General features: G+C 52.2%; 1 protein-coding gene across 1 annotated transcript in view; it reads left to right on the plus strand.

Moving 5' to 3' along the window:
* NPHS1 (NPHS1 adhesion molecule, nephrin) overlaps window positions 1-18328 on the plus strand; it is a 77647-nt gene that overhangs the window by 38705 nt on the left and 20614 nt on the right. Inside the window, exons 18-20 of the mRNA XM_089660405.1 lie at window positions 226-347; window positions 4528-4693; window positions 5152-5308. Of these exons, the coding sequence (XP_089516531.1) occupies window positions 226-347; window positions 4528-4693; window positions 5152-5308 (445 nt within the window). The remainder of the gene's footprint in view (window positions 1-225; window positions 348-4527; window positions 4694-5151; window positions 5309-18328) is intronic.

Consider the following 18328-nt stretch of genomic DNA (forward strand, 5'->3'; position numbering starts at 1 on the left):
CTAAATAAAACAACAAAACCAATGCTCAAGGACTGATTTCTGACTCTGTGTGAAGATGCATGCTGCCTAGCTGTGCAGGACTATAGGGGACCCATATCTTCTAGTGACTCCTAAGGGGGTAGTGCTACACAATTTTTCTAAATTTTTTTTTTCTCTCAATAAATTCACCCCATAGCGTTTAATTACAGAGACAGCCTCTGTTGCCTCTTCGGGTTTCCTCCACAGACTCTCCGACTATTCGTAGCCTTGGAGACCCCACAGAGGTAGATTTGGGGGGCAGAGCAGAGATCGTGTGCACAGCTGATGCCAATCCAGCCACAGACGGCATGTTCCAGTGGAGGTGGTTGGTAAGTGACATCACCCCATTCCTTGCTTTCATCAATTTATGTATGTTGGGGAAGGCCAGTTGAGAAGGCGGAGCGGGGGTGTGAATAATTAATTTCTAAGTGACCAGGAATGTGCTTATGTAGTCTGCATAGGAGGTGGGAGAGTTTATGGGCGGGGCTGGGAATGATTGTTCTGCACATGCTTGAGTAGGCGTTCCCAGGCTATAGGCCATGGTAGGATGTAAAATGAAGCTTTTGGCCAAGGGATGTGTCCAGGGGCAAACTGTCAACTCATGGGGCCCCCGGGCAATAGGGGATCATGGGGCCCCTGTGTCCTTGCCCAAACTCCAAAAGCCTATGAAAAAGGTACCAGTGGCATCTCATGCGGCCCCCTACTGACACCGGGCCCTCGAGCAGTGCCCGAGTTTCCAAATTATTATTATTATTATTATTACTACGAGTTTATATAGCGCCAAAGGGTTTGCTCAGCGCTGTACAATAGGGGGGACAATACATGGCACAGTACAACAACAACAAACAACGTACGAGGGGTAAGAGGGCCCTACTCTTACGAGCTTACAATCTAGGAGGGAGGGGGTAAAGGTACAGTAGGAAGTGGCTGAGGGGGATGAAGTGGTGGGAGGAATGAGGGAGGATGGCCGTTAGGTGAGGGTGGGGTAGGCTTCCCTGAAGAGATGGGTTTTGAGGGAGCGCCTGAATGTGAATAGGGAAGGGGGCAGTGAGTTCCAGAGGATGGGGGAGGACCTGGAGAAGTCCTGCAGTCGTGCATGGGAGGAGGAGACCAGGGAGCAGGATAGAAGGAGGTCCTGTGAGGAGCGAAGGGTACGGGTAGGGTGGTACTTGGTGATCAGGTTGGTGAGGTAGTCAGGGGCAGTGTTGTGAACGGCTTTGTAGGTCAGGGTTAGGAGTTTAAATTTGATGCGTTGGGCAATCGGGAGCCAGTGGAGGGAGAGGCAGAGGGGGGTGGCAGAGGTGGAGCGGGTGGTGAGGTGGATGAGTCTGGCAGCTGAGTTCAAGATGGTCTGGAGCGGGGAGAGCCTGCACTTGGGTAGGCCAGTGAGGAGGGAGTTGCAGTAGTCAAGGCGTGAGATGATGAGGGAGTGTACTAGAAGTTTGGTGGTGTCTGGGGTGAGGAAGGAGCGTATCTTGGCAATGTTGCGAAGATGGAGCCTGCATGTGTTTGTGAGTGATTTGACATGCGGTTGGAGGGAGAGGTTCGCGTCAAGAATGACGCCAAGGACTTTGGCTTGCGGGGCGGGAGTGATAGTGGAGTTGTTGGTGATGATGGATAGGATGGGGGGGGGGGGGGGGGTGTTGGCAGGGGGAAAGATGAGGAGCTTGGTTTTGGAGAGGTTGAGCTTGAGGAAATGTAGCGACATCCAGTCTGAGATGTCATTTAGGAGGTGAGTGATGCGGGCGGAGATAGTGGGGGTGAGGTGAGGGGTGGAGAGGTAGATTTGGGTGTCGTCAGCATAGAGGTGATAGTTGAAGCCGTGAGATTGTATGAGTTTGCCCAGGGAGGAGGTGTAGATGGAGAAGAGAAGGGGTCCAAGGACAGAGCCTTGGGGGACCCCAACAGAGAAGGGGAGGGAGGGGGAGGTGGCACCATTGTAGGTGACACTGAAGGAGCGTCGGGATAGGTAGGATGAGAACCAAGAGAGAGCAGTATCTCCGATGCCAAGGGAGAGTAGTTTATTAAGGAGGAGGGGGTGGTCAACTGTGTCGAAGGCCGCAGAGAGGTCCAGGAGAAGGAGGACAGAGTAGTCGCCCTTGGCTTTGGCGTTGAGTAGGTCGTTAGTGATTTTGAGGAGGGCAGTTTCAGTGGAGTGTAGGGGACGGAAGCCGGACTGTAGAGGGTCAAGGAGGTTATTGTCTGTAAGGTGGGCGCTTAGGCGATCGTAGACTATGCGTTCAAGGAGCTTGGAGGTGAGTGGCAGCAGAGAGATGGGTCTGAGGTTGTTGGGGTCCGCGGGATCCAGGGAGGGCTTTTTGAGGATGGGGGTGATATGCGCGTGCTTTAGGGGGGAGGGGAATACGCCAGTAGAGATGGAGAGATTGAAGATGTGGGTGAGGGAGCGGATGAGGGAAGAGGGGGGTGACCGGAGGAGTTGAGAGGGGATAGGGTCCAGGGGGCAGGTAGTGAGGCGGGCTTTTGAGAGGACTTTGGCGACTTCCTCAGTAGTGACAGGGCTGAGGGAGTGCAGTGCAGGGGGGGTTATGGTGGGCGGGGAATTGGGAGAGGAGGGGGGCAGTGCGGTTGTGAGGGCAGAGGAGGGGGGAGATGAAGGGGTGACGGGGGCGAGGAGGCTAGGTGGGGAGGTAGATTGCAAGTTGACGATGTCCTTACGGATAGCGTCAATCTTGTTGTGGAAATGGGTGGCAATCTTGTGGGCGGTGAGAGAGGTACTGAGTGGAGGAGGGGGGGGGGGAGAGCAGGGAGTTGAAGGTGGAGAAGAGTTGGCGGGGGCAGGAGGAGAGGGTGTTTATTAGGTTAACAAAGTAGGCCTGCTTGGCGGCGTGGAGGGAGGAGGTGTAGATAAGAAATGCAGATTTGTAGAGGGAGAAAGTATGAGGGGACCTGGTTTTGCGCCACAGTCTCTCCAGTGCGCGACTGCGACATTTGAGGCGTTTAGTGCTGTCGGTCTGCCAGGGTTGAAGCGGTCTGGGTTTGATGATGCGTGTGGTTAGGGGTGCCAGAGAGTCTAGGGCAGCTGACAGTGAGTCATTGTACAAGGTGGTGGCTATGTCAGGACATGACAGTGGGAGGATGCTGTCGTGTAGGCAGTCGGTGGCAGAGTGGAGGGGGGCCGGGTTCAGGTTGCGGAGGTTGCGGCTGGTGATGGTTTGGCGTTTTTGAGGGGGGGAGTTGGGGGAAGGGGAGATGGAGAAGGTGAGGAGGTGGTGGTCGGAGAGAGGGAAGGGGGTGTTCGAGAACTGGTTGAGGGTACAGAGGTGGGAGAAGACAAGGTCCAGGGTGTTCCCTCCGAAGTGGGTGGAGGATTGAGTGTGCTGTGTGAGCGCGAAGGAGGAGGTTAGGTGGAGGAATTGGGAAGTAGCCGGGGTGTTGTCGTTGATGGGGATGTTGAAGTCCCCGAGGATGATGGTCGGTAGCTCAGAGGAGAGGAAGAAGGGGAGCCAGGCGGCGAAGTCATCCAGGAAGCGGGCTATGGATCCGGGAGGCCTGTAGATCACTACGATCCTTAGGGGGGTGGGTGAGAAGAGTCGGATGCAGTGCGCCTCAAAGGAGGGGAAGGAAAGAGAGGGTGGGTTAGGGAGGACCTGGAAGGTGCTAAGCGGTGATAGGAGCAAGCCGACACCACCACCTCTGCGATCGCTCAGTCTTGGTGAATGGGTCCAGATGAGACCTCCATGGGTGAGTGCCGCAGGGGAAGTGGAGTCAGTGGCCTGTACCCAGGTTTCGGTGACTGCTAGGAGGTTGAGGGAGCGGGAGATGAAGAGGTCATGGATGGCGGTAAGCTTATTGCAAACCGAACGGGCATTCAGGAGTGCAACCGAGAGAGGGGGAATAGATATGGGGAGGAGGGGTACATGTATGAGGTTGAGGGGGTCGCGTCGGCTGGCGTGAGCAGGGGGGGCTCTAGGGGGGGTGTGAGGTGGTGAGGGGCCAGGGTTTGGGGAGATGTCCCCAGCTGATATGAGAAGGAGGAGGGTGAGGAAGGTGGCGTGGGAACGGGAGGTGTAGGAGCGCTTGGGTCTGAAAGTGGTGGCAAGTGGGTCAGCGGGGAAGTGGAGTAGCAGGAGGAGGTGGTGGGTGCCATAGTGGGGAGAGGGGAGAAGTGAGGGGGCGATATAGAGCTGCTTAGCGGGGGTGGGTGGGTAGAGGAAGGCGGTTTTAGGGATGGAGGAGAGGAGGACAAGGAGGAGGAGCGCGGGCGGCATGTTGGGGTGAGTGGGGTGCAGGAAGGGTCGGGGTGGGTGGGGGGGTGCTGCTCAGGGATGGCGAAGCAGTGTCCGAAACGCAGTGGGAGGTGGCTGGTAGTCCCAGGTGGGGTGGAGGGCAGGGGATCCCTGGTGGGATGGTGGCCGTGCTATCCCTGGTGGGTTAGTAGCGATCCAAATGGTCAGTCCCCCTCTGGGTGTGTCTTTCCTGTCTATGTCGCTCTATTGTGCAGTTTCCCTGGAAGAACCTGGCTGAGTGCCATCTGTTACCCATTGACAGGGGGATGAAGACCGGGATCTATCTGGTCTGGAGCGACAAGTTCATGGTCTCACCGGACGCCTGGTTATCAGCGAAGCTAAGAGGTCAGATGCCGGACGTTACGAGTGCGCGGTGGATAATGGGGTGCCGCCATTTGTAAAGGCCGACGCTCGGTTGGTTGTGCGCTGTAAGAATATTTCGGTTCAATTTTAATCTGCATGCTTGTTCTGTGTCAGCGACTCTGAAAGTCAGAGGAATCCAGGAAACTAGCATTTTCAAAAGGAGGTCAATGATGGTAACCTCCATCCCTTTCCCATCATGGAGTCCCTTTACAGTCTTGGCCCTCCCCCAGCCTGTGACTGGACCGTGAAAGGAGAAGCACCATTTCTCTGTCACCCTGCTCTCTCCTCCTAATGACATGTTCCTTGCTAGCATATGAGTACTACGACACAACCTATTGGCTCCTTGTGCTGCTTCTCTCTCTCCAGTCTGAGCTATACTGTGCAGGAACTTCAAGAAGCTGATAGCAGGCCACATTCATGTACTTACACTGCTCACATTTAAAATACACCTAATCCTATAATAATAATTTTTTATATTTGATATCTGTTTGGAGTTCCACTTTAAATGCCTTTCTTCCTGCAGTTAAGCCAGAGATACAGAAGGGGGTGCACCTGAGCAAGGTGGCTGTACCAGGAGATGGGAAGACCTCTACTGGTCTTGTCTGCAAAGCTGAGGGTATCCCGACCATCTCATTCAGCTGGGCAAAAAATGGAGTGACTCTGGATTTCAAGAACCCCAGGTAGCCTTTTTTGATGTGGTATTTTGGGTTGGTTGCCAGCTGGAACTCCACATTGCCTCTAGGGTTCACTAGTCTCAGTCCAACCTTGATTCTGGTCCTTTAGTGCATTCCATCTTGATTTCATTAACATCCATTGCTCTATCCCTGAATAAGGAGAATCCTATCCAAAACTTGTTGACTGAATCTGATACTCTTAACCAATAATGGTTCTGAAAGGCTTTTTTTGGTGATACGAACCTTTGTACTATGTGGTCCTCAGAGTTCCAGAAGTTCAAACCAAAGAGGCAGAATGAGGATCCATGGTATGGTTCCGAGTGTCAACCATAAAAATAGGAGTGAAGGGAGAGCCCTAGTGTGATACGTATCTATATTATAGTTCGTTCCAGAAATGTTTTATAGAAAGAAAAAAAGAAAAACAGAATAACTTGCATTTGGTATGTTTGTGGTCACCCAATGGGGCATGGGACACAACTCTCTGTGATCGAAGATGAGGAAAACCTCTGTCCCCATGCAGGATAAAAGAGCTCACTCTTGATGCCTGGAGGTTCCAATCCTGAATTCTCTGTGTACTTCTTAGGTGGAAAGAGTTAGAAAAAACCTGCCGAAGCAACATTGTTTTTTTTTTTTTTTTACCATTTCCTATCTGATTTGTACTAGGTGCTCCTTATAAAACCTCCAAGAGTTGAGTGATTTGAATGTCACGCTAAGAGAGGTAACAACCTAAGACCAGAACAAAATTCATACCTTCACAATGGATCCAAGGTCTGTACTAGAGATGAGCGAATCGAAGTATCCGAAGTGGAATTCGAGTCGAATATCGGAAAAATTTCGATTCGTGCCGAATCCGAAAAATAGCCTAATTCGGACGCGCGAATCGAAATTTTTCAGAAAATGGCGGCGACATGTGCGGCGACGGAGCGGGGATGTCTGGGAAGGCGCGCAGACAAGGCGCGCTGACCCATAATGCATTCCTCAACTACATCTGATCGCATCAGCCAATCAGCAGCCAGCCAGCCAGCACTGTGTAATGGTCGAGCTATAAATAGCGGCCATTTTGGAATTCTTCATTTGCCTGCAGTTATTGAACAGAGGCAGACCGCTCTGTACTAGGGACAGGGACAGAGTTAGGGCCACAGAAACGATAATTGGGGACAGAGAAAAGTTACTTAGGGACAGAGAACCATTACTCAGGGACACAGACTTGTTAATGAGGGCCACAGAATCGTTATTTAGGGACAAAGAAACGCTAGTTAGGGCCACAGAATTCATAATCAGGGACAGACAGAATTGTTACTCAGTGCCAGAGAATTGTTACTTAGGGCCACAGAAACGTTATTAGGGCCACAGAATTGTTACTCAGGGACAGACAGAATTGTTACTGAGTGCCAGAGAATTGTTACTCAGGGACAGACAGAATTGTTACTGAGTGCCAGAGAATTGTTACTTAGGGCCACAGAAACTTTAATTAGGGCCACAGAATTTTTACTCAGGGACAGACAGAATTGTTACTGAGTGCCAGAGAATTGTTACTCAGGGACAGACAGAATTGTTACTGAGTGCCAGAGAATTGTTACTTAGGGCCACAGAAACTTTACTTAGGGCCACAGAATTTTTACTCAGGGACAGACAGAATTGTTACTGAGTGCCAGAGAATTGTTACTCAGGGACAGACAGAATTGTTACTGAGTGCCAGAGAATTGTTACTTAGGGCCACAGAAACTTTACTTAGGGCCACAGAATTGTTACTCGCACAGACACAGAATTGTTACTCGCACAGACACAGAATTGTTACTGAAGGCCACAGAACTGTTACTTAGGGCCACAGAATTGTTACTCGCACAGACATAGAACTGTTACTGAGGGCCACAGAACTGTTACTTAGGGCCACAGAATTGTTACTCGCACAGACACAGAATTGTTACTCAGGGCCACAGAACTGTTACTTAGGGACAAAGAAACGCTAGTTAGGGCCACAGAATTCATACTCAGGGACAGACAGAATTGTTACGGAGTGCCAGAGAATTGTTACTCTGGGCCACAGAAACTTTACTTAGGGCCACAGAATTTTTACTCAGGGACAGACAGAATTGTTACTGAGTGCCAGAGAATTGTTACTCAGGGACAGACAGAATTGTTACGGAGTGCCAGAGAATTGTTACTTAGGGCCACAGAAACTTTACTTAGGGCCACAGAATTGTTACTCGCACAGACACAGAACTGTTACTGAGGGCCACAGAAACTTTACTTAGGGACAAAGAAACGCTAGTTAGGGCCACGGAATTCATACTCAGGGACAGACAGAATTGTTACGGAGTGCCAGAGAATTGTTACTTAGGGCCACAGAAACTTTACTTAGGGCCACAGAATTGTTACTCGCACAGACACAGAATTGTTACTCGCACAGACACAGAACTGTTACTGAGGGCCACAGAAACTTTACTTAGGGACAAAGAAACGCTAGTTAGGGCCACGGAATTCATACTCAGGGACAGACAGAATTGTTACGGAGTGCCAGAGAATTGTTACTTAGGGCCACAGAAACTTTACTTAGGGCCACAGAATTTTTACTCAGGGACAGACAGAATTGTTACTGAGTGCCAGAGAATTGTTACTCAGGGACAGACAGAATTGTTACGGAGTGTCAGAGAATTGTTACTCAGGGACAGACAGAATTGTTACTGAGTGCCAGAGAATTGTTACTTAGGGCCACAGAAACTTTAATTAGGGCCATAGAATTTTTACTCAGGGACAGACAGAATTGTTACTGAGTGCCAGAGAATTGTTACTCAGGGCCCCAGAAACTTTACTTAGGGCCACAGAATTTTTACTCAGGGACAGACAGAATTGTTACTGAGTGCCAGAGAATTGTTACTCAGGGACAGACAGAATTGTTACTGAGTGCCAGAGAATTGTTACTTAGGGCCACAGAAACTTTACTTAGGGCCACAGAATTGTTACTCGCACAGACACAGAATTGTTACTCGCACAGACACAGAACTGTTACTGAGGGCCACAGAACTGTTACTTAGGGCCACAGAATTGTTACTCGCACAGACACAGAATTGTTACTCAGGGCCACAGAACTGTTACTTAGGGACAAAGAAACGCTAGTTAGGGCCACAGAATTCATACTCAGGGACAGACAGAATTGTTACGGAGTGCCAGAGAATTGTTACTCTGGGCCACAGAAACTTTACTTAGGGCCACAGAATTTTTACTCAGGGACAGACAGAATTGTTACGGAGTGCCAGAGAATTGTTACTTAGGGCCACAGAAACTTTACTTAGGGCCACAGAATTGTTACTCGCACAGACACAGAATTGTTACTCGCACAGACACAGAACTGTTACTGAGGGCCACAGAAACTTTACTTAGGGACAAAGAAACGCTAGTTAGGGCCACGGAATTGTTACTCAGGGACAGACAGAATTGTTACGGAGTGCCAGAGAATTGTTACTTAGGGCCACAGAAACTTTACTTAGGGCCACAGAATTGTTACTCGCACAGACACAGAATTGTTACTCGCACAGACACAGAACTGTTACTGAGGGCCACAGAAACTTTACTTAGGGACAAAGAAACGCTAGTTAGGGCCACGGAATTCATACTCAGGGACAGACAGAATTGTTACGGAGTGCCAGAGAATTGTTACTTAGGGCCACAGAAACTTTACTTAGGGCCACAGAATTTTTACTCAGGGACAGACAGAATTGTTACTGAGTGCCAGAGAATTGTTACTCAGGGACAGACAGAATTGTTACTGAGTGCCAGAGAATTGTTACTTAGGGCCACAGAAACTTTAATTAGGGCCACAGAATTTTTACTCAGGGACAGACAGAATTGTTACTGAGTGCCAGAGAATTGTTACTCAGGGACAGACAGAATTGTTACTGAGTGCCAGAGAATTGTTACTCAGGGCCCCAGAAACTTTACTTAGGGCCACAGAATTTTTACTCAGGGACAGACAGAATTGTTACTGAGTGCCAGAGAATTGTTACTCAGGGACAGACAGAATTGTTACTGAGTGCCAGAGAATTGTTACTTAGGGCCACAGAAACTTTACTTAGGGCCACAGAATTGTTACTCGCACAGACACAGAATTGTTACTCGCACAGACACAGAACTGTTACTGAGGGCCACAGAACTGTTACTTAGGGCCACAGAATTGTTACTCGCACAGACACAGAATTGTTACTCAGGGCCACAGAACTGTTACTTAGGGACAAAGAAACGCTAGTTAGGGCCACAGAATTCATACTCAGGGACAGACAGAATTGTTACGGAGTGCCAGAGAATTGTTACTCAGGGACAGACAGAATTGTTACGGAGTGCCAGAGAATTGTTACTCAGGGCCACAGAAACTTTACTTAGGGCCACAGAATTTTTACTCAGGGACAGACAGAATTGTTACTGAGTGCCAGAGAATTGTTACTCAGGGACAGACAGAATTGTTACGGAGTGCCAGAGAATTGTTACTTAGGGCCACAGAAACTTTACTTAGGGCCACAGAATTGTTACTCGCACAGACACAGAATTGTTACTCGCACAGACACAGAACTGTTACTGAGGGCCACAGAAACTTTACTTAGGGACAAAGAAACGCTAGTTAGGGCCACGGAATTCATACTCAGGGACAGACAGAATTGTTACGGAGTGCCAGAGAATTGTTACTCAGGGCCACAGAAACTTTACTTAGGGCCACAGAATTTTTACTCAGGGACAGACAGAATTGTTACTGAGTGCCAGAGAATTGTTACTCAGGGACAGACAGAATTGTTACGGAGTGCCAGAGAATTGTTACTCAGGGCCACAGAAACTTTACTTAGGGCCAGAGAATTTTTACTCAGGGACAGACAGAATTGTTACTGAGTGCCAGAGAATTGTTACTCAGGGACAGACAGAATTGTTACTGAGTGCCAGATAATTGTTACTCAGGGCCCCAGAAACTTTACTTAGGGCCACAGAATTTTTACTCAGGGACAGACAGAATTGTTACTGAGTGCCAGAGAATTGTTACTTAGGGCCACAGAAACTTTACTTAGGGCCACAGAATTGTTACTCACACAGACACAGAATTGTTACTCGCACAGACACAGAATTGTTACTGAGGGCCACAGAACTGTTACTTGGGGCCACAGAAACGTTAATCAGGGACACAGAATTGTTACTGAGGGCCACAGAACTGTTACTTAGGGCCACAGAATTGTTACTCGCACAGACACAGAATTGTTACTCAGGGACACAGAATTGTTACTCAGGGACACATAATCGTTTAATTAAAGAGTATGTCAGACAACATGCAGAGGAGTGGCAGAGGAGGCAATGTTTTAGGAGCGAGCAGACGTGGCAGCAGAGGAAGGGGTCGAGGCAGCACTATTCGCAGCCAGAGGCCAGTGCTCCCGGTGTCATCCAGCGGTCGTGTCTCCACCGACAACCCTGCCGTCGTCGATTGGTTGGCTCGGTCGTCTTCCTCTTCCCAGGTCACCTCTGACACCTACAGCCAACGGTCGGTGGGTACGTCAGACACAACCGTTAGTTGGCATGGCCCGGGACCAAGCCCACTGAAATCACGTGTCCTCTACCTGCCCCTGTCCTTTGGTGTTCCCTCACCAAGCGAAGTATCGCATGCTGTGGGCTCAGCCCCACTGTACAGTGAGGAAGAGCTAACAGAGGGCGGTCAGGAACGGGGGGAGACATCCGCCTTTTCAGCAGCCAGGCGAAGAAGTAGTGGCGAGGAGAGTGGCTCGGTAGCCGGTCTAGAGACAGGTCTGTCTCCTGACCCAGACGCAGCCGAGGGGGCTAGTAGTGAGGTGGAGACCCTACTTGATGATGAGGAGGTTGATCGCACTTGGCAGCCTCGTCGTCATCAGGCAATTTCTTCCGCATCATCAGGAGAAGAGGGTGGCAGCTTGGCAGCGAGCAAAACAGTTGGTGGGTTGCCCAGGAGGCAGCAGGGTCGCAGCAGTGTCAGTGGAGCCAAACGTCCACGGAGTAGAGCACCAGCTCCACTGCAGCCTACTACCACCACGGCCAGTAGTGGTGCCGGTGTGCACGGAGGAAGCAGCAGTCAGCCAGTGAGGAGTATCGGGGGCAAAGTTTCCTACTCGGCGGTGTGGCAATTTTTCGTCAAGCCGCCGGAGGAAGTAAACGTAGCCGTATGTCGACTATGTGGCCAGAAAGTCAAGCGTGGCCAGGGGGCCCATGTTGGGACTACAGCGTTGCGTCAGCATATGCAGCGTCGCCATTCGGTGGCCTGGGAAAACCGTGATAAAGATACGGCGGTTCTGCCTGCCCCAGCCCCCGCTCCATCACCCGCTCCGTTACTTGCTCCGTCACCCGACGTCAATCGCCCTCCATCAGCCAGTCAAGGCTCCAACACCTCTGCTGAGGGGAGTTGTCGCTCGTTGGCATCTTCCGCTCGTTCAGATGCTCCTTCTCCTGCTACTCCTCTTCACGGATTCCGTCAGCAGTCTTTCTTGGAATCCGTTTCCAAGAGACAACAGTTTGCGAGCACGCACCCGACGGTGCAAAAGCTGAACGTCCTCCTGTCCAAGTTGCTGGTGCTGCAGTCCCTCCCTTTCCAAGTGGTGGACTCAGCACCTTTCAGAGAAATGATGGCTTGTGCCGCGCCGCGGTGGAGAGTGCCAAGCCGTCATTTCTTCGCCAAAAAGGCAGTGCCAGCCCTGCATTCACATGTAGAAGACATGGTGGGCCAGTCTTTGAGCATGTCGGTCTCTGCCAAAGTGCACGGCAGCGCCGACGTGTGGAGCTGTAACTATGGTCAGGGACAGTACATGTCATTTACGGCCCACTGGGTGAACGTGGTGCCGTCACAGCCGCACCAGCAACTTGGACAGGTCACGCCGCTTTTGCCTCCACGTTTGCACGTCCTTGGTCCGGCAAAGATGTCCGCCTCTACCACCTCTTCTTCCGCCGTGTCCTCAGCCGCCACCCCCGTGCCAAGTCCCATTACCCGACCGGCATATCACATGTGCAGGGCGCAACGGTGTCACGCTGTTCTGCACCTGGTATGCCTTGGCGAACGTAGTCACACAGGGGAGGAACTTCTGAGTGTAATGAACAGAGAAATCGACAGATGGCTGTCTCCGCGCAAACTGAAAATCGGAACCATGTTGACCGACAACGGAAAGAACATGGTGTCTGCTCTGCGTCAAGGAAGGTTGTGCCATGCGCCATGCATGGCTCACGTGTTCAATCTGGTTGTCAAGCGGTTCTTAAAATCCACCATCCCACTGCAAGACATCCTTAAAATGTCACGTAAACTTTGCATGCATTTCAGCCATTCCTACACCGCAAAGCACACCCTCCTTGAGCTGCAGCGGCAGAACGGAATTCCACAGCATCGCCTGATCTGCGACGTTGCAACAAGGTGGAATTCAACCCTACACATGTTAGACCGCCTTTACGAACAGCGAAAGGCCATCACCGATTTCCTGATGTTACAAGCGGATAAAGGTACTCCCCTGTGTAACTTCGATGTCAGCCATTGGCAGCTCATGCGTGACACCTGCCGCTTGCTCAGGCCCTTTGAGGAGGCCACGCTATTCGTGAGTCGGCAGGACTATGGGATGAACGACGTCATTCCTCTGTTGCACGTCCTTGAACAAATGCTGTTAACAATGGCTGGTCAGGGTGCGGTAGACGTGGCGCACAGATCTCAACGCCACATGACCCCTGTGGGGGCAGGACAGGAAGAAGAGGAGGAGGTAGAGGAGGACATTTGTGCTCAGGAATTATTGAGTGAAATGGGTGGTTTTTCCACTCAGCGGACAGGAGTGGAGGAGCAGGAGCATCTGGTAGAGGAGGAGGAGGAGGAGACAGAGGACCCAGACGCACCGTGGCAGTATGCTGTGGAGATGGAGGCAGGGAGTCCCTCGCATTCCTTGGCACAAATGGCCCATAGCATGCTCGGTTGCTTGCGTAGCGACAGCCGAATAATAACCATCAGACAGAGGGATGACTTTTGGCTGTCCACCTTGTTGGACCCTCGCTACCGTTCCAAAATGGTGGCCTTTTTCACACCTGCTGAGAGGGAGGCCAAAATAACGTACTATAAAAACCACCTATGTAGTCAGTTGGTCTCTGCCTTTGTGCGCCAACGTCCATCCTCAGACACTGTGGGCCCTGTGCGCTCGCGTTCCGCTGCCATGGCAGCAGGGGAGGGGTGGGGTGGTAGGAGCAGTGGCAGCTCCACCAGCAGCGGCTGCCTCAGTCTGCAGTCGATGATGAGTAGCTTTCTTCACCAGCGCAGTGAGGAAACTACTAACCAGCCGCAGCAGCAGCAGCAGCATCAGGTGGACCTGGAGCAGGACCTCAAACAACAGGCTTGGGCCTACTTGGACAGCACCCTGCCAACCGAGGTAGACAATCCCCTTGACTACTGGGCAACGAAACTTGACCTTTGGCCCCAACTAGCTGAATTTGCCCTTGAAAGGCTGTCATGCCCGGCCAGTAGCGTGGCATCGGAGCGCGTGTTTAGTGCGGCAGGAGGTATTGTAACTCTGCGGAGGACACGACTGTCCACCCAAAGTGTGGAGAGACTCACGTTTGTGAAAATGAATCAGGCGTGGATTAGTCTGGATTTCAAACCACCAGTTCCTGACACAACTGACTAAATCCGCCATGAATCATGCCTCAAACATGTGCCACTTTGAGGTCTCCTCACACACTGCTGGTGTGTAGAATTTTTTGACATAGGGTGCTGGCAGATTACGGGCCTCCCATAGCTGCTGCCAGGCCCCTAATCTGCCATGGGCCCCTATATACCGCCTCCTCATGCTGCTGCCAGGTCCAGAGTCTCTCATGGGTCCCTGTACGGCCTCCCATTGCTGCTGTCTCCATCGCCACACTCTGCCATGTGCCACTTTCAGGTCTCCTCACACACTGCTGGTGTGTAGAATTTTTTGACATAGGGTGTTGGCAGATTACGGGCCTCCCATTGCTGCTGCCAGGCCCCTAATCTGCCATAGGCCCCTATATACCGCTTCCTCATGCTGCTGCCAGGTCCAGAGTCTCTCATGGGTCCCTGTACGGCCTCCCATTGCTGCTGTCTCCATCGCCACACTCTGCCATGTGCCACTTTCAGGTCTCCTCACACACTGCTGGTGTGTAGAATTTTTTGACATAGGGTGTTGGCAGATTACGGGCCTCCCATTGCTGCTGCCAGGCCCCTAATCTGCCATAGGCCCCTATATACCGCTTCCTCATGCTGCTGCCAGGTCCAGAGTCTCTCATGGGTCCCTGTACGGCCTCCCATTGCTGCTGTCTCCATCGCCACACTCTGCCATGTGCCACTTTCAGGTCTCACACACTGCTGGTGTGTAGAATTTTTTGACATAGGGTGCTGGCAGATTACGGGCCTCCCATAGCTGCTGCCAGGCCCCTAATCTGCCATAGGCCCCTATATACCGCCTCCTCATGCTGCTGCCAGGTCCAGAGTCTGTCATGGGTCCCTGTACGGCCTCCCATTGCTGCTGTCTCCATCGCCACACTCTGCCATGTGCCACTTTCAGGTCTCCTCACACACTGCTGGTGTGTAGAATTTTTTGACATAGGGTGTTGGCAGATTACGGGCCTCCCATTGCTGCTGCCAGGCCCCTAATCTGCCATAGGCCCCTATATACCGCCTCCTCATGCTGCTGCCAGGTCCAGAGTCTGTCATGGGTCCCTGTACGGCCTCCCATTGCTGCTGTCTCCATCGCCACACTCTGCCATGTGCCACTTTCAGGTCTCCTCACACACTGCTGGTGTGTAGAATTTTTTGACATAGGGTGTTGGCAGATTACGGGCCTCCCATTGCTGCTGCCAGGCCCCTAATCTGCCATGGGCCCCTATATACCGCCTCCTCATGCTGCTGCCAGGTCCACAGTGTCTCATGCCATGTGCCACTTTCAGGTCTCCTCATACTGCTGGTGTGTTGAATTTTTTGACATAGGGTGCTGGCAGATTATGGGCCTCCTATAGCTGCTGCCAGGCCCCTAATCTGCCATAGGCCCCTATATACCGCTTCCTCATGCTGCTGCCAGGTCCAGAGTCTCTCATGGGTCCCTGTACGGCCTCCCATTGCTGCTGTCTCCATCGCCACACTCTGCCATGTGCCACTTTCAGGTCTCCTCACACACTGCTGGTGTGTTGAATTTTTTGACATAGGGTGCTGGCAGATTACGGGCCTCCCATAGCTGCTGCCAGGCCCCTAATCTGCCATAGGCCCCTATATACCGCTTCCTCATGCTGCTGCCAGGTCCAGAGTCTCTCATGGGTCCCTGTACGGCCTCCCATTGCTGCTGTCTCCATCGCCACACTCTGCCATGTGCCACTTTCAGGTCTCCTCACACACTGCTGATGTGTAGAATTTTTTGACATAGGGTGTTGGCAGATTACGGGCCTCCCATTGCTGCTGCCAGGCCCCTAATCTGCCATAGGCCCCTATATACCGCTTCCTCATGCTGCTGCCAGGTCCAGAGTCTCTCATGGGTCCCTGTACGGCCTCCCATTGCTGCTGTCTCCATCGCCACACTCTGCCATGTGCCACTTTCAGGTCTCACACACTGCTGGTGTGTAGAATTTTTTGACATAGGGTGCTGGCAGATTACGGGCCTCCCATAGCTGCTGCCAGGCCCCTAATCTGCCATAGGCCCCTATATACCGCCTCCTCATGCTGCTGCCAGGTCCAGAGTCTGTCATGGGTCCCTGTACGGCCTCCCATTGCTGCTGTCTCCATCGCCACACTCTGCCATGTGCCACTTTCAGGTCTCCTCACACACTGCTGGTGTGTAGAATTTTTTGACATAGGGTGTTGGCAGATTACGGGCCTCCCATTGCTGCTGCCAGGCCCCTAATCTGCCATAGGCCCCTATATACCGCTTCCTCATGCTGCTGCCAGGTCCAGAGTCTCTCATGGGTCCCTGTACGGCCTCCCATTGCTGCTGTCTCCATCGCCACACTCTGCCATGTGCCACTTTCAGGTCTCCTCACACACTGCTGGTGTGTAGAATTTTTTGACATAGGGTGCTGGCAGATTATGGGCCTCCCATAGCTGCTGCCAGGCCCCTAATCTGCCATGGGCCCCTATATACCGCCTCCTCATGCTGCTGCCAGGTCCACAGTGTCTCATGCCATGTGCCACTTTCAGGTCTCCTCACACACTGCTGGTGTGTAGAATTTTTTGACATAGGGTGTTGGCAGATTACGGGCCTCCCATTGCTGCTGCCAGGCCCCTAATCTGCCATAGGCCCCTATATACCGCTTCCTCATGCTGCTGCCAGGTCCAGAGTCTCTCATGGGTCCCTGTACGGCCTCCCATTGCTGCTGTCTCCATCGCCACACTCTGCCATGTGCCACTTTCAGGTCTCACACACTGCTGGTGTGTAGAATTTTTTGACATAGGGTGCTGGCAGATTACGGGCCTCCCATAGCTGCTGCCAGGCCCCTAATCTGCCATAGGCCCCTATATACCACCTCCTCATGCTGCTGCCAGGTCCAGAGTCTGTCATGGGTCCCTGTACGGCCTCCCATTGCTGCTGTCTCCATCGCCACACTCTGCCATGTGCCACTTTCAGGTCTCCTCACACACTGCTGGTGTGTAGAATTTTTTGACATAGGGTGTTGGCAGATTACGGGCCTCCCATTGCTGCTGCCAGGCCCCTAATCTGCCATAGGCCCCTATATACCGCTTCCTCATGCTGCTGCCAGGTCCAGAGTCTCTCATGGGTCCCTGTACGGCCTCCCATTGCTGCTGTCTCCATCGCCACACTCTGCCATGTGCCACTTTCAGGTCTCCTCACACACTGCTGGTGTGTAGAATTTTTTGACATAGGGTGCTGGCAGATTATGGGCCTCCCATAGCTGCTGCCAGGCCCCTAATCTGCCATGGGCCCCTATATACCGCCTCCTCATGCTGCTGCCAGGTCCACAGTGTCTCATGCCATGTGCCACTTTCAGGTCTCCTCACACTGCTGGTGTGTTGAATTTTTTGACATAGGGTGCTGGCAGATTATGGGCCTCCTATAGCTGCTGCCAGGCCCCTAATCTGCCATAGGCCCCTATATACCGCCTCCTCATGCTGCTGCCAGGTCCAGAGTCTCTCATGGGTCCCTGTACGGCCTCCCATTGCTGCTGTCTCCATCGCCACACTCTGCCATGTGCCACTTTCAGGTCTCCTCACACACTGCTGGTGTGTTGAATTTTTTGACATAGGGTGCTGGCAGATTACGGGCCTCCCATAGCTGCTGCCAGGCCCCTAATCTGCCATAGGCCCCTATATACCGCCTCCTCATGCTGCTGCCAGGTCCAGAGTCTCTCATGGGTCCCTGTACGGCCTCCCATTGCTGCTGTCTCCATCGCCACACTCTGCCATGTGCCACTTTCAGGTCTCACACACTGCTGGTGTGTAGAATTTTTTGACATAGGGTGCTGGCAGATTACGGGCCTCCCATAGCTGCTGCCAGGCCCCTAATCTGCCATAGGCCCCTATATACCGCCTCCTCATGCTGCTGCCAGGTCCAGAGTCTGTCATGGGTCCCTGTACGGCCTCCCATTGCTGCTGTCTCCATCGCCACACTCTGCCATGTGCCACTTTCAGGTCTCCTCACACACTGCTGGTGTGTAGAATTTTTTGACATAGGGTGTTGGCAGATTACGGGCCTCCCATTGCTGCTGCCAGGCCCCTAATCTGCCATAGGCCCCTATATACCGCTTCCTCATGCTGCTGCCAGGTCCAGAGTCTCTCATGGGTCCCTGTACGGCCTCCCATTGCTGCTGTCTCCATCGCCACACTCTGCCATGTGCCACTTTCAGGTCTCCTCACACACTGCTGGTGTGTAGAATTTTTTGACATAGGGTGTTGGCAGATTACTGGCCTCCCATTGCTGCTGCCAGGCCCCTAATCTGCCATAGGCCCCTATATACCGCTTCCTCATGCTGCTGCCAGGTCCAGAGTCTCTCATGGGTCCCTGTACGGCCTCCCATTGCTGCTGTCTCCATCGCCACACTCTGCCATGT

This window comes from Staurois parvus, unplaced genomic scaffold, assembly GCF_062004578.1.
Source record: "Staurois parvus isolate SC_StPar_1 unplaced genomic scaffold, SC_StPar_1.0 ptg001239l, whole genome shotgun sequence".
NCBI lineage: Eukaryota > Metazoa > Chordata > Amphibia > Anura > Ranidae > Staurois > Staurois parvus.